This window comes from Rana temporaria, chromosome 7 (assembly GCF_905171775.1).
Source record: "Rana temporaria chromosome 7, aRanTem1.1, whole genome shotgun sequence".
Classification (NCBI taxonomy): domain Eukaryota; kingdom Metazoa; phylum Chordata; class Amphibia; order Anura; family Ranidae; genus Rana; species Rana temporaria.
In genome coordinates, this window is record NC_053495.1 from 67,662,525 (window position 1) to 67,679,032 (window position 16,508).

General features: G+C 44.2%; 1 protein-coding gene across 5 annotated transcripts in view; it reads left to right on the forward strand.

Annotated features, from left to right (window-relative positions):
• The window catches only part of HMGXB4 (HMG-box containing 4), a 74,145-nt gene that overhangs the window by 17,049 nt on the left and 40,588 nt on the right, over positions 1–16,508 (forward strand). For 4 of the 5 annotated variants that reach the window (XM_040359556.1, XM_040359553.1, XM_040359554.1 and 1 more), the window contains 3 exons: positions 6,105–6,169; positions 8,368–8,473; positions 8,839–9,023. In XM_040359556.1, the coding sequence (XP_040215490.1) occupies positions 6,105–6,169; positions 8,368–8,473; positions 8,839–9,023 (356 nt within the window). The remainder of the gene's footprint in view (positions 1–6,104; positions 6,170–8,367; positions 8,474–8,838; positions 9,024–16,508) is intronic. The other variant, XM_040359555.1, reaches the window with a different exon arrangement.

Here is a 16,508-nt window from a genome sequence, read left to right on the forward strand (position 1 = left end):
TCTCTAGTCAGGTAGTTAGCCCCTCCTGTGCAGGTTAAAGCAGAAAAAAGTTGTCCAAAATGTTTGGCTTCACTTGGCTTACCTGGTCCTCACATGGAGCTGTGGTGTTCCATCCTCATGCATGAGCGCGTAGCGTCATGCGCGCGCGACATTGATTTGTCTTAGGCGCACGCGCGCGCACAAATGAATTTTTTGTACGCTGCTTCAGTGCGCACGAATGCGTGCCCGGCGTGCTCCGTGAGATGCGTGTGACGACATGTGCGCGCGTGCGGCTACGTGTGCGCGCGTAGCCTCGTGGTGCACGCCTAACAGCGGCGCGCGCAGGGGGTCTATCTCAGCTGTTCTCTATGAGACTTGAGATTACAGGACAGAGCAGGTTAGGTGATTACACCTAGTCCTTATATGCTCCAGTCCACCTAACTGGTTCTGGCTGACGGTGGACACAGAGATCTTGTGCACATACTTTCAGTATTTAGTACTGGTGGTGGACAGTGACATCTGCTTAAGGCGCATAGTGGGCTCTGCACCTTGCCAACCATCAAATAGCAGCGTCAGTGCTGGTCTATAGGTTCGCAAGTAGTTGCAACTATTGTGAGTACCTCAGCTTTATCATGGCTAAAGGCTCAGGGACTAGAAGCAAAAAAGCAAAGGGATCGCCATCTGGCTCAGAGGATCTCGGGCATGCTCCTGCGGCTGCTTCCTCTCCTGAAAAATTGAAGGAGGCCCAGGGTGAACCATCAGGGCTGTCAGATGCCTGTTCTGCCCTTGTCCCACCTGCTCCAGTTTTTGTGACACAGGAGGCTCTGGCCTCAGCTATGGGGGGTCTGGAGCAGAGATTAGCGACCTTGATTGCATCCTCTCTCTCAAGGGAAAAACGCACAAGGTCCCCCTCTCCCTCTGAGGAGTCCCTCGATTTGGGGCATGCATCCTCAGAAGAGGTTGATTTACCCTCTGGAGATCTGGCAGAAGGTCAGCTGGAAGTAGTGGACTCTGAGGATTCCACTTTGGGAGAACCCTTTTCGGCGTCGCAATCCGAAAAATTGTTGGTCCAGTCCCTCACTGAGATGGTCCGTTCGGCCTTCAAGTTGCCACTTTCAGAGCCAGCTTCAAGTGCAGTCTCGTCTTTAGGCTCCTTAAAAGCTCCTCAAGCTAATTATTCCTTCCCGGTTCACCCCCTGCTGGAAGGGCTTATCTACAAGGATTGGGAACATCCAGATAGATATTTTCTTCCTCCTAAGAAGTTTTCGGTTTTATACCCCATGGAGGAACAATTCACTAAAAAATGGGGCATCCCCAAGGTTGACGCAGCTGTGTCCTGCGTAAACAAATCTTTGACCTGTCCAGTAGACAACGTTCTGGTATTCAAAGATCCGACAGACAAGAGATTAGAGACTTTATTAAAAACCTCTTTTGCTTCGGCGAGAGGAATAACCCAGCCTGCAATTGCAGCTATTGGGATTTGCCAGGCCTTGAAAGACCAGTTTAAAGGGGTCTTAAAGGAATTGCCGGCACAACAGGCCCAGAATTTGGCTGAATTTCCCAGAGCATTATGTTTTGCCATAGATGCTATTAAGGACTCCATTCAGCAGTCCTCACGTCTCACTCTCTCGCTAGTTCATATGCGCAGGTTACTCTGGCTGAAGAACTGGTCTGCTGAAGCCCCGTGTAAAAAATTACTGGCGGGGTTTCCCTTTCATGGAGAGCGTTTGTTTGGGGAAGATCTGGATGCTTATATTCAGAAAATTTCCAGTGGCAAAAGTACACTGTTGCCAGTAAAGAAAAGGTTTAGGGGTTCCCCCTCCTTTAAGAGATCCTCCTCTCCTATCCCTAGTACTTCCGGTACCAGGCAGTTCCGACGGCCTCCTGGACGATTCAATGCAGGTGGGAAGCCACAGGGCCAGCCTCAGGCTTCCAAAAAGCCTTGGAACCGTAAGCCACAGGCCAAGCCAGCAACTAAGTCAGCATTATGAAGGTTCTCCCCCACTCAGCCGGGTGGGGGGAAGGCTTCAGCTGTTTGCGGAGGCTTGGCTAGACAGGATCCAAGACAGGTGGGTCCTCTCTACGGTCTCCGGGGGCTACAAGCTGGAGTTGAGCGAATTTCCTCCACCGCGCTTCTTAACCTCGAACGTCCCAAAGGACCTCGGCAAAAGAAGGTCCTTAGCATTGGCCTTAGATCATCTGTTATCCCAAGGGGTAATCAGAGAACTGCCAGTGGAAGAACAAGGTTTGGGGTTTTATTCCAATCTCTTCACCGTCCCCAAACCAAACGGGGATGTAAGACCCATCCTGGACCTCAAGGCCTTAAACAAGTTCCTAAAGGTCCAATCATTCCGGATGGAATCGATCAGGTCAGTGGTGGCCTCCCTGCAAGGAGGGGAACTACTAGCGTCCATCGATATAAAGGACGCATACTTGCACGTTCCTATCTTTCTCGACCATCAGAAGCTGCTTCGCTTCGCGGTAAATCAGCGCCACTTCCAGTTCGTGGCCTTACCTTTTGGTCTGGCCACCGCTCCTCGTGTTTTCACGAAAGTATTGGCTCCACTGTTAGCCTATCTAAGGTCTCAAGGCATATCCATAGTAGTCTATCTAGCGGTACACAGAACCGTAAAATTTCTGGAATCCATGGGTTGGGTTTTCAACCTGGACAAGTCAGCCTTAATGCCTGTGCAAAGGCTCGAATATTTGGGTCTACTCATAGACACAAAGCTAAAAAGGGTCTTCCTGCCCCAAAGGAAGTTCGAGGCTTTAAGAGAACTAGTTCAACTAGTCAAAGCAAAGCATCGGCCTCCCATTCGCCTCTGTATGAGGTTACTGGGAAAGATGGTAGCCTCGTTCGAGGCTGTTCCATTTGCGCAGTTCCACTCAAGGGAGCTTCAACATGCCATTCTGTCCGCTTGGAACAAAAAGGTTCAAGCCTTGGATCTTCCTATGTCTCTCTCCCGGTCAGTCCGGCAGAGCCTTTGTTGGTGGCTGGTTCCCCGGAACCTGCTAAAGGGGAAGTCCTTTGTTCCCGTGACATGGCAGGTTGTGACCACGGACGCCAGTCTGCTAGGCTGGGGTGCAGTCCTGGGAGGTTTGTCTCTCCAGGGGAAATGGTCAGCCTCCGAGAGGTCTCTACCCATAAATCTGCTGGAAATTCGAGCAGTCTATCTAGCCCTGTCAGCTTGGTCAGACAGGTTGAAGGGTCTTCCGGTCAGGGTTCAATCAGACAATGTCACTGCCGTGGCATACATAAATCACCAGGGGGGCACAAGAAGTCGTGCAGCCCAAAGAGAGGTGAATCGAATCCTGACCTGGGCAGAGAAATATGTCCCATGCATATCTGCAGTGTTCATTCCGGGAATAGACAATTGGCGAGCAGACTATCTAAGCCGCCAACAGGTGCTTCCAGGGGAATGGACTCTTCACCCCGACATCTTCCAGAGCATTTGTCAGAGGTGGGGAACACCAGATGTCGATCTCTTTGCATCGAGGTTCAATGCAAGGGTGGGCAACTTTCTGTCCCGGACAAGGGATCCACTTGCTTACGGCACGGATGCACTGGTGTTCCCATGGGACCAGTTCTCCCTAATGTATGCGTTTCCTCCGCTGCAATTATTACCCCGTCTTCTTCGCAGGGTAAAGTCGGAAGGAAGACCAGTGATTCTGGTGGCTCCAGCGTGGCCCAGAAGGGCCTGGTTCGCGGACATTGTAAGGATGTCCGTGGGGCAACCGTGGTCCCTTCCGCTTCGGCCGGACCTATTGTCCCAGGGGCCAATATTCCATCCTTCCTTACCGTCTCTCAATTTGACGGTTTGGCTATTGAGTCCCATATCTTAAAGAAAAGGGGTCTCTCTAATGCGGTGGCATCTACTTTGATTAATGCCAGAAAACCGGCATCCAGACTTATCTATTACCGAGTTTGGAAATCTTATGTGGCCTGGTGCGAGACCAGGGGTTGGCATCCCCGGAGGCATCTCATTGGCAGAATTCTGGAGTTTCTGCAGTTAGGGACAGACATGAAGTTGGCCCTAAGCACCATTAAGGGCCAGATCTCGGCCTTATCGATTTTTTTTCCAAAGGCCACTAGCTACACATTCCCTGATCAAAACCTTTTTGCAAGGTGTGATCCGGCTTAGTCCACCAGTCAAGATTCCCTTGTGTCCATGGGATCTGAATCTGGTCCTTTCTGTCTTACAGAAACAACCATTTGAGCCCTTGGCTCATATTCCTTTGGTCCTTCTGACCAGGAAGGTGATATTTTTGGTAGCCATAATCTCCGCCAGGAGGGTTTCGGAGTTGGCGGCCTTGTCTTGTAAGGAACCGTACCTTATATTCCATAAGGATAGAGTGGTCCTACGGCCCCACCCGGCTTTCCTACCTAAAGTTGTTTCAAAATTTCATTTGAATCAGGATCTTGTTCTCCCGTCTTTTTTCTCAGAACCTAGTTCTGCAAGGGAGAAGTCTTTACATACGCTAGACGTATTAAGAGCAGTTAAGATCTATCTTAAGGCTACTGCTCAGGTCCGGAAAACTTCCTGCCAGAAGGTCCCAGATGTGGGCAGGCAGCGTCGAAGTCCACTATCTCCAAATGGATTCGGCAGGTCATTACTCAAGCCTATGGCATGAGGGGAAAGGTTCCCCCGTTTAAGGTTAAAGCACATTCCACTAGAGCGGTGGGTACTTCCTGGGCAGTGCATCATCAAGCCTCCATGGCTCAAGTCTGCAAGGCCGCGACATGGTCGTCTGTCCATACTTTCACTAAGTTTTATCAATTGGACATAAGAAAGAATGAGGAGAGCGCCTTTGGGCGCAGTGTGCTGCAGGCTGCAGTTTGATTCCTCATGTCTGATGCCGCCCGGCTTATTTCTTGGGGTCTCCCTCCCCTCATAGCATTGCTTTAGGACGTCCCACATAGTAATTACTATGCTTCTCTGTGTCCCGTGATGTACGATAAAGAAAATAGGATTTTTATAACAGCTTACCTGTAAAATCCTTTTCTTGAAGTACATCACGGGACACAGAGCACCCGCCCCTCTTTTTGGGGTATTGGGACACTTATTGCTTGCTACAAAACTGAGGTACTCCCGGTATGGGAGGGGTTATATAGGGGAGGGAACTTCTTGGCTTAAGGGCGTGCCAGTGTCCACACCTGAAGGTACTCTCTATAACCCACATAGTAATTACTATGCTTCTCTGTGTCCCGTGATGTACTTCAAGAAAAGGATTTTACAGGTAAGCTGTTATAAAAATCCTATTTTTTCTTTCGTTCATGGACGGACACAGCAGTAATCTTGACAAAGTGGGTATTGGCCTTCATTCAGGAGTGACTAGGCAGAAACTTGTAGAAAGTATTAAACACATCACACACAGTACAGTACCGCCCAGGGGGCGGTCCCTCTGGGTGTAACCCCTCTCTCTGCATCTCGTAACTCAGTTTTTTTCTGCCTAGCAAAGGAGAAAGACATGGCTCCCTTCGGGCCCATAGGCCTGGAGATTTATTTCTAAATTGAATTAATTTAAAAAAAAAAATTGTTGTTCCTGTGATCTGCGATCAACTGCCGACTGGGTGACAGGCTGGATCCCAGATCCTTGTAGTTTCCCCAGTTTCGGCCATAGAGCGTGTGCTGACCTCAGCTACGTATGAAAACAATTATAGACCCTTTATTTTTTGTATGTGGACAAACTTTCAAAATCTGCAGGGGATCAAATTATTATTTTACCCACTGTATATTTTAACAGTATAATTTGTATGTGACTTACTCCTTTTAAAAACGGGGTGGAGAACTGAAATTACAATCTGCTGAGCTCAGTGAAGGAGAGCTGATTGGTGGGAAGGGACATACCCCCCTCACACAGCACACAGGAACATAGCTGAGGCTGTCAATAACAGGCTGTGTGCTGGAGCTCCCTCCCAGTCACCTTTTTTTTCTTGGTGTCAGGAAAACTTGTCAGAACTGATTCATGTTGATGGCAAAAAAATGAAACAGCAGACAGGAAAGACACTTAGTGCTTTGGATTGAGACAAGTATACACTATAGAATATGGAGGGATATGCTTGGTCATATTTCATGTCTGAGGTTTACAACCACTTTTAATCTTTCTTTTTAATCTGTTGCCAGACTTTGGAGAACTTAGTAAGAAGTTGGCTGAAGTGTGGAAACAACTGCCAGAAAAGGATAAACTCGTAAGTGAATACTGTAAATGTAGGAAGCTCTGTCTGTTCCAAGCTTGTATGTTAATTGAGGTTTGTGTATACAGGTGCAGTCTATGGACGTCCTCGGCTTTGTGCGGTGATATCTGAATGATACCTGCAGCTACAGGCATCATTCAGATATTGACGTCTTCAGCCGCCGATTCTGTGCACGATAAGAATGATCCACCGCTTGATCGTTCTTATAGGCAGCGGGAGGGGACGTCCCCCCTCCCGCCGCCATACAGTGCTTCTCCGGGCTCTCCCGTGCCATTGGGGGCCCGGAGAGCGAATCGGCCAGCGCTAGCTGGGAAAGCATAGAGATGACCGGTGACCAGATGGTCACCAGTCATTCTTTATGACCGTCGGAGGTCCGGGCGCGACGTTATCACGTCACGCCCGGTACCCGTAAGTAAACAAAGCCGCAATCGCGGCTGTCGGCATTAGATCGGTGAATTTTTTCACGATCTAATGCTTGTAAGCCTGGAGGAGAGATGTGGGGTCTTATTGACCCCACATCTTTCCATAAAGAGGACCTGTCACAGTGATTCCTATTACAAGGGATGTTTACATTCTTTGTAATAGGAATAAAAGTGATCAAAAAAAAAAAATGTAAAACGCCCCTGTCTCCGGTAGCTCGCGTTTAGAAGCGTTTAAACCCCACATGTGAGGTATCGTCGCGTGCGTTAGAGTGTGTGCAACAATTCTAGCACTAGATCTCCTCTGTAACTCGAAAATAGTAACCTGTAAAAAAAAATAAAGCGTCACCTATGGAGATTTTTAAGTACCGAAGTTTGGCGCCATTCCATGAGTGTGCGCAATTTTAAAGCGTGACATGTTAGATATCTATTTACTTGGCATAACATCATCTTTCACATTATATAAAAAAATTGGGCAAACTTTAATTATTGCGCAAATACCCTGCAAGAACAAAAGTTGCAATGACAGCCATTTTATTCCCTAGGGTGTCTGCTAAAAAATATATATATAATGTTTGGGGGTTCTGATTAATTTTCTAGCAAAAAAAATTGATTTTTACATGAAGGAGAGAAGTGCCAAAATAGGCCCGGTGGTTAATAGCTCCTTCAGCTTGTTTGCATTTCTGGGTCTGGTGTCTCTCATCTTCCTCTTGACAATACCCCACAGATTCTCCATGGGGTTTAGGTCAGGCGAGTTTGCTGGCTAATCAAGCACAGTAATACTATGATCATGAAACCAAGTATTGGTACTTTTGTCAGTGTGGGCAGCTGCCAAATCCTGCTGGAAAATGAAATCGGCATCTCTATAAAGCTGGTCAGCAGAGGGAAGCATTAAGTGCTGTAGAATTTCCTGGTAGGGGGCTGCGCTGACTTTGATAAAACATAGTGGACCAAAACCAGCAGATGACATGGCTCCCCAAATCATCACTGACTGTGGAAACTTCACACTGCACCTCATGCAACTTGGTATATGTGCCTCTCCACTCTTCCTCCAAACTCTGAGAGCTTGATTTCCTAATGAAATGCTAAATTTACCACAGTCTGTGATGATTTGGGGAGCCATGTCATTTACTGGTGTTGGTCCATTGTGTTTCAAGTCCAAAGTAAGCTCCACCCTCTACCAGGAAAGTTTAGAGCACCTCATGCTTCCCTCTGAGGATCAGCTTTATGGAGATGCTGATTTTATTTTCCAGCAGGACTTGGCACCTGCCTACACTGCCAAAAGTACCAATATCTACTTTAAGGATCATGTTATCACTGTACTTGATTGGCCAGCAAACTCGCCTGACCTAAACCCCATAAAGAATCTATGGGGCATTGTCAAGTGAAAGGTGGCAGACATGCAGATGAGCTGAAAGCCACTGGGCTTCCATAACACCTCAGCAGTGCCACAGGCTCATCGCCTCCATGCCACGCTGCATTGATGCAGTAATTTACTTTTCTGTATTAAACATCGATTTTTTATTTATTTTTTGTCTTATGTATGTAAGATTCTAATTTTCTGAGATACTGGATTTGGGGTTTTCACTAGCTGAAATTATCAAAATTAAAAGAAAGACGCAGTTGAAATGTATCACTATGTATGTAATGAATCTAAATAATATGAGTTTGACTTTTTGAATTCAACTACTGAAATACATTTTTGATTATATTCACATTTTTTGGAGATTCACCTGTATATTGAATTCCAAACTCTGTTCATCCTGGCTGCAGGTCTGGAAACAGAAGGCTCAGTATCTTCAGCACAAGCAAAACAAAGCCGAGGCCACTACTGTGAAACGCAAGTCTAGCCCAACAGAGTCCTCTTCAAAGAGCAAAGGTATGAAAAAATGCTGACGGGTGTTTGTTTTTCCCTCTGCTAGGCATGTGCAAAGTTGTATGATTTAATATGTAAAGAAAACCTTGCTCTGATAGAAAGTAATGGCCTACCATTTTCCCAGGCTTCCTTATCAATACTACTTGCTTGCTATTTTAGTCCAATAACTTCCAACACTTGAATTCACTAACTAGAAATACTATGCAGTTATTGAAGTCAGACCCTGTCTCTGTAGTTTATGCATAGGTTGCCTTGAAAACATCAAACACAGACTATTTAGTCATTAAGCTCTGGATCTGTAAAGTGTTAGTAATTTTTGATCTGTATTTTTTAATTTTTTTTGTCATTTGTGTGTGCTTGTTCTCTAGGTTCATCTTCTTCCTCAAGCCTTAAGAAGTCCTCAAGTAGTACTCTGTCTTTCTCTTCTTCACCTGCCAAAGCCCCTGACACAGAGCCAATCGATGTGGCAGCCCATCTACAGCTATTGGGCGAGTCCTTGAGCCTGATTGGACATAGACTACAAGAAACTGAGGTGATGATCAGCAAAAACCCTGTAGGTTACTACAAAAATGAATATTTTACACAAATTTATATGTACACAAAATACACAATTAAATATTGCAGGCATTGAAGTCCAACTCCAGGAAACCTAAAATTCTCCCTTAAAGTGGGACTATGCTTGTTTATTCTAGGGAACAGTAACATCATTTTTATTGTGATAAAGAGAGTGATCAGCGCATATAATCCAATGAATAAATAATAAAGATAATATACCACTAATATAGAACAAAATCAGTGATGAGTGACAATAATGTGCAGTAAATGCTAATTGTCCCAAAATGCAAACATAAGTGAACAGAAAATGACAAAAAATAAGGCAAAAGAGGGTCCTTGTGTAATCCAAATCTTAAAGGAACTTCACAATCTTCTGTGTAAATCTTCTAGGTGCTGTGCTCACAGAGCGCTTACCTTAAGGCAGGTATATGCAGGATTGTAGGAGTATGGGTAGGTCCAGGGATGGTTCCTCCGCATAGATTCCCAGCTACTGTCAATCTCCACGGGTGCAGATGGCCTCACAGGTTCTCTCCTCGATTTGAGCCCCAGTATAAATCAAAGAGACACTCCATCGTGAAGTACAGCAAGGGATTTTAAAAAATAAAGCTGTAGAAGCTTACATCAAAGTAAAAAAATGTCAGCAATGACAACGGTGTTCAGACTCTTCCTTTTTCCTGGTCCATCAGATCCTTACCGGTTTCGCCACATCACGTGGCTTCATCAGAGGTATCTGATTGGCCAGGAGTCCTTTCATTTAAGTCCGAAAACAGGAAATGACCCGGCGGCTATCTTGGCGGAGTATATGTCTCCGTCTATGGTGGCGGACATTTTGTGGGTTAGTATAAACATATTGGACTACTGCAGTGTATGCCAAAGTGAATACAGCGGCCATTTTACTGGAGTAATCGTCTCCAACATGGATGACTGCATTGTTTGGGTTAGCTAAAACGTCCGCTTTAGACATTGTGGCATATATTAAGCTCAATTTAGCTCTGTAAAATAGCAGGATCAATGACATACATTACCAATGGCAAACATAATCTGTATGGTAGATCAAACTAAGGTAATGTATGTCATTGATCCCGCCATTTTACAGCGCTAAATTGAGCTTAATATATGCCACAATGTCTAAAGCGGACGTTTTAGCTAACCCAAACAATGCAGTCATCCATGTTGGAGACGATTATAGCGTTTACAAAATAGGGGATAGTTTTATTGCATTTTTATTAATTTTTTTTTTTTTTTTTTTTTTACTAGTAATGGCGGCGATCAGCGATTTTTTTTTTTTTGTGACTGCGACATTATGGCGGACACTTCGGACAATTTTGACACATTTTTGGGACCATTGTCATTTTCACAGCAAAAAATGCATTTAAAATGCATTGTTTACTGTGAAAATGACAGTTGCAGTTTGGGAGTTAACCACAAGGGGGCGCTGATGGGGTTATGTGTTCCCTGAAGTGTGTTTACAACTGTAGGGGGGTGTGGCTGTAGGTGTGACGTCATCGATTGTGTCCCCCCTATAAAAGGGATGACACGATCGATGCAGCCGCCACAGTGAAGAACGGGGAAGCCGTGTTTACACACGGCTCTCCCCGTTCTTCAGCTCCGGGGACCGATCGCTGGACTCCAGCGGCAATCGGGTCCCGCGGTCCCAGAGCTTCGGACCGGGTTTTGCAGGAGTGCGCCCGCGACCCATGGCTGGGTACTAGTACAGGACGTACATGTGCCCAGCCGTGCCATTCTGCCGACGTATATGTGCAGGAGGCGGTCCTTAAGTGGTTAAAATCCCTTGCTGTACTTCACAATGGAGTGTCTCTTTGATTTATACTGGGGCTCAAATCGAGGAGAGAAACTGTGAGGCCATCTGCACCCGTGGAGATAGACAGTAACTGGGAATCTATGCGGAGGAACCATCCCTGGACCTACCCATACTCATACAATCCTGTATATACCTGCCTTAGGCTGCATTCACATTGTAACGCTGCGTATGCGGCGTATTTTGCCGCGATTTGTGTAACTTTTTTTTTTTTTTCACAAATCATTTCCATTGCGGTCTATGGCCTAACGCCAATGCCGCCTGGAAAAAAGGGTCCGGGACTTGTTTTCAGGCGGTAGGCGTACGGCGTTTCGGCGTTCGGCGTGAGATGTGAACCATCTCATAGACAGCAATGGAAATTTGCCCCTCCAGCGTATCGGGCGTCAGGCGTTTTGTCGCCTAGGTGTGAATGGAGCCTTAAGGTAAGTGCTCTGTGAGCACAGCACCTAGAAGATTTACACAGAAGATTGTGAAGTTCCTTTAAGATTTGGATTACACAAGGACCCTCTTTTGCCTTATTTTTTTGTCATTTTCTGTTCACTTATATTTGCATTTTGGGACAATTGGCATTTATTGCACATTATTGTCACTCATCACTGATTTTGTTATATATTAGTGGTATATTATCTTTATTATTTATTCATCGGATTATATGCGCTGATCACTCTCTTTATCACTATCACTGCGGGTATTTTATTCACCCATTCAGATTTAGCAGCATATTTAAATTAAATTTTATTAATCATTTATGGTTATTCTACACTTAAGTGGCGACGCGGAAGCACCATTTATACGTTCATCATTTTTATTGTACTTATATGATCCTTTGCTCACCTGGCAGACGGCACTCCCCTTTCTTCCAGCGGTGGACTGTACATCCCTGCGTCCTTACGCCCAGTGCAGGGCTATAGACCCTGAAAGGGATCATTTTTAAGTTTCTTGGAGTTGATCTATAATCCATGTTGCAGATTGGTAAAATATGTTTTTCACAAATTCTTCTCCCGGAGTGCACATAGGAGATGGGCTTGAAGTGCATCACAAAAAAACACTTTAAAGAGGAAGTTGTTCTGTCAAACTGGTTAGTTATTGCATCTCCTCTATGCAGTGGGGATGCGTTGTTTGCAACCTCTCTCCCTGCAATCTTCTGGGACCTGTGGCGTGTCCTTTCACAACATGCAGGGTGGCTTGCGCATGCGCAGTGCGCACCCAACTGTGAAGCCACAGCCGGGCGCCCACAGTTACAATGCTGGCTCAGCGGAAAGGAGGGGAAGAGGAGCGATGCTTTGTGCGCCTGCATCCTTGGACCGTGGGACAGGTGAGTGTCTGTTTATTAAAAGTCAGCTGCTGACTTTTAAATGAATGGAACTCCGCTTTAAATCCCTTGGACAGCCTTACCCTGTGCCACATTTCCTTCATCCTCCAAGAAGGTTTTTGTGCGTTTTTCGTTTTCATGGAGGAGTTTCATGGGCATTTTATTTTTTTGATCTAATTAGCTCCCAAACTAACTCCCTTGATGCAGGACGTTAGAGTTGGCTATAGGCCCAGTCTCCTGCACACTATTTAGGGTTGTCTGTATGCCTACTTACTTGTTACAACTCTTAGCCCTATACAGGGCATGTGCTGTGTCTGTGCATGATTTCTTATCCAATACCACAGTATGAACCTCTAATGCCGCGTACACACCATCACTTTATGTGATGAAAAAAAAACGATGGTGTATAGGCAACATCGTTTTTGAAAATTGAAGTTTCAAAAACGTTGTTTTTTACTTCACAGAAAATGACGTTTTTTTTCATCACATAAAGTGATGGTGTGTACGCGGCATTACACTAACCCTTTGCATGTCATATGGTGTTCTTATGCACTTTTTGATGGCTTCAATACTGTATCACACTGTTTAATCTCTTGCTTGACTTTGTATATAGACGGTGTGATAGTCTTTTGCTGAAGTCTTTTGCTGAAGAGTTTAAGGACAAGCAGTATCTTTGTCTTTTCACTACAAGATGTGTATTGCACAGTAGTACAATCAAATTATTAATGTCATGTGTTACCTACTCACCCCCCCCCCTCCACTCTCCTTTCTTCCTTCCTCCTTGATTTATAGGTTACAAGGCCTATTTGACAGCCATATACAGTACAGTGGGAAAATCATTATTTGATCCCCTGCAGAGTAAGTTTGCCCACTTATAAACAAATGAAGGGTCTATAATTTTTATCATAGGTGTATTTTAAATGATAGAGACAGAATATCAACCAAAAATCCAAAAAAACAACCCCAATACAAATGTTATAAATTGAGTTGCCGTTAAGTGAGTAAAATACGTATTTGATCCCCATGCAAAACATAACTTAGTACTTTGTGGAGAAACCCTTGTTGGTAAGCCCAGAGGTAAGACGGTTTTTGTAGTTGGTTACCAGGTTTTCCCACATTTTAGGAGGGATTTTGGTCCACTCTTCTTTACAGATCTTCTCTAAATCCTTAAGATTTCTTGGCTTTTGCTTGGCAACTCCAAGTTTCAGCTCTCTCCATACATTTTCTATAGGATTAATGTCTGGAGACTGGCTAGGCCACTCCATAACCTTAATGTGCTTCTTCTTATGCCACTTCTTTAGTGCCTTGGCGGTATGTTTTGGGTCATTGTAATGCTGGAAGACCCATCATCGACCCATCTTCAGTGTTCTAGTTGAGGGAAGAAGGTTTTCATCCAAGATTTTACAATACATAGCCCCGTCCATTGGCCCCTCAATGCGGCAACGTCAACCTGTATTTTTAGCAGAGAAACAGTCCCAAAGCATGTTTCTACTTCCATGCTTGACTATAGGGATGGTGTTCTTCAGGGCAAAGTCAGCATTTTTCCTCCTCCTCCAAACATGGCGAGTTGAGTTAATGCCAACAAGCAAAATTTTGGTCTCATCTGACCACAGCACTTTCTCCCAATCCTTCTCTGAATCATTTAGATGTACATTGGCAATTTTTAGACTGGACTGTACATGTGCCTTCTGGAGGAGGGGGACCTTGCAGGCGCTGCAGGATTTCAATCCATGGCGGCATATTATGTTGCCAATGGTTTGTTTGGTGACTGTGGTCTCAACTGCCTTGAGATCATTCACAAGCTCCTCCTGTGTAGTTCTGAGCTGATCCCTCCCTTTTCTCATGATCTTCCTTACCCCTTGTGGGGAAATCATGCATGGAGCTCCAGACCAAGGGAAATGTATGTTTTTTTTTGTATTTCTTCTATTTGTGAATAATTGCTTCAACAGTTGTCTTCTTCTCACAAAACTTATTTTTGATGTTCTTGTAGCCCATTCCAGCCTTGTGCAGGTCTACAATGTTGTCCCTGACACCCTTTGACAGCTCTTTGGTCTTGCCCATAGTGGTGAGTTTTGAATGGAAAAAAGAGATTCTGTGGACAGGTGTTTTTTATACACATAATGCGTTGTCGTTAGGAGCACCTTCTTAAATTGACAAAACTAATCTGTGTACATTTGTATCATGTGTTTTTCTGGATTTTTGGTTGATATTCTGTCTTTTATTTAAAATGCACCTATGATAAAAAATTATAGACCCTCCATGTGTTTATAAGTAATACAAAAATCTGCAGGGGATCAAATAATTATTTTCCTCACTGTAGGTGTACAGTGATTGATGTTTGTATGGGTGTTTTGGCAGCAGACTATTTACTATGTTCTAATTCACTGTATGTGGTATTTATTTCTGTTTCTCCACCACAGCTTATGTTTGTAGTTGGTACATTCAGGTTCTTGCAAAAAGTTTGCTCTCGTGACTTCAGAAAGAATTCCTTCTATAAATATGTATGAACACTATAAATATCTTGTATGCAAAATATGCTCATAGCTGTATGTTATATCTGATCCAAATAGAGGCCTCAGTATGTTCTTTCAATTACTTTTTTAACCACGTCAATACCGGGCACTTTCACCCCCTTCCAGCCCAGTCCAAGAGAGCAGTCAGTCGGTTCTTCTCTATTTACGTCTGCCAGTACGAGTGGAGGAAAAGCCATTAAACGACTCTGTCTGTTTACACTGTGATCAGCTGTAATGTGACACAGCTGATCACATGGTATAAGTAAGCCATAGTTCCATGGTATAGAACGGAGATGTAGTTTGTCAGACTGATACACCACACCACTGATCACTGCACTGTGCGTGGGCGAGGATAAGACAACCAATTTTCAGCCATAATTTTGCTATATGATGGGCGTAAACTGGTTAAATTATTTAATAAGGGCTGGTGTGTCCACTTAACTGGCTAAGTACTCACACCGGCTTGGTATATATATATATATATATATATATATATATATATATATATATAAATAAATACAGTTATTTACTTTATGAATGAGTTCTGTGTAACTTCTCATTTGGTTAGTCAGGAGCCAATGTGTGCTGTGTTGGCCATGTAGTCAAGTTTCTCTGCGGTTTAGGTTGTCTGTATTTGTTTTTCTCTTGATTATCTCTTTACTGAGAGGTTCATATACCTGGTTAATCTGTCATGGTCAGCCCTTTGGGAGGAGAGCTCTAAATTTTTTCCCTCCCTAATCTAGTTCTCTGTTTATCTTTGCTTGTGCTGTCCTGGAAGATAATTCGGAAAATTCAAAATTAGAGTTACTGGTAAATCTATGTACAGGAGTCTTCCAAGACAGCAAGTTTCCCACCTTTGTGTTATGATCATTTATTGTATGAGTTTTTCTTTAGATTAGGTCTTTAGATTTATTCGGACTCCGATTGTTGTTGTGAAGCGATTTATCCCTTCCGAGACATCTATGCCTGTCCTGTATAAGCAGATATAATCACTGAGGACAATCCTCATCAGATAGCTTGAACTCACCAAGTACCGATTCTATTCGCAGAAGTGCTTTAATTCTGAACATCGGGGTACAACAGAATAGGTTGTGGTACTTATGCGGTCAAAAGATAATACTGTCTGTAGCTTACTTATGCAGAATACATGTGGCCTGTAGCTTCAGTCTCCATGACTCAAGAAGAAGGGTGGAACATTACACACAAAGGAAACGTGTCATAGATCAGAGAAAGAAACATAGAAATAACAAATGCATACCACAAAAGGTCACTAGATGGCAGCATGTGAACAAAACATAATGTCCATAGAAAAATGGTTAGGGAAACAATATATACAAATTATATGCCCCATTGGGGCGGCACACTCCCCGTCTGGCATGTCACTATATACATCAGAACGGTAGTGATGCAACTGCAAATAACAAACAGTGTAATTTGCTTTGATTTCTTGAAGACCTGAAAGACATAAAAAGAACATGCATATAATGCAATAACAATAACTCTCAATTTAAGGCTTCAAGTTATGTCAACTAAAGTTCAAGACACTTTCTTCTTGAAGTCACAGGTAGGATCCAGCAGCGTAAGCAATCAAGTTCATTCTCCAAAGGGCAAGAGCAGAATAAGTTCCGTGATAGGTCTGATGAAAGTCTTTACAGTTCCTTGTCTTGAAAACTTCAACTCCACCTTATGTACCTTACTGTCATCGCTAGGAACGTTCTTTACAATAAGTCCCATGGGCCATTCGATTGTTTCAGCTTGCTGGTCCTTAAGCAGAAAGAAATCTCTAACTTGTATGTTAGGGTTAAGGCATTGCCATTTCCTGCGTCCTTGCAGAGTAGA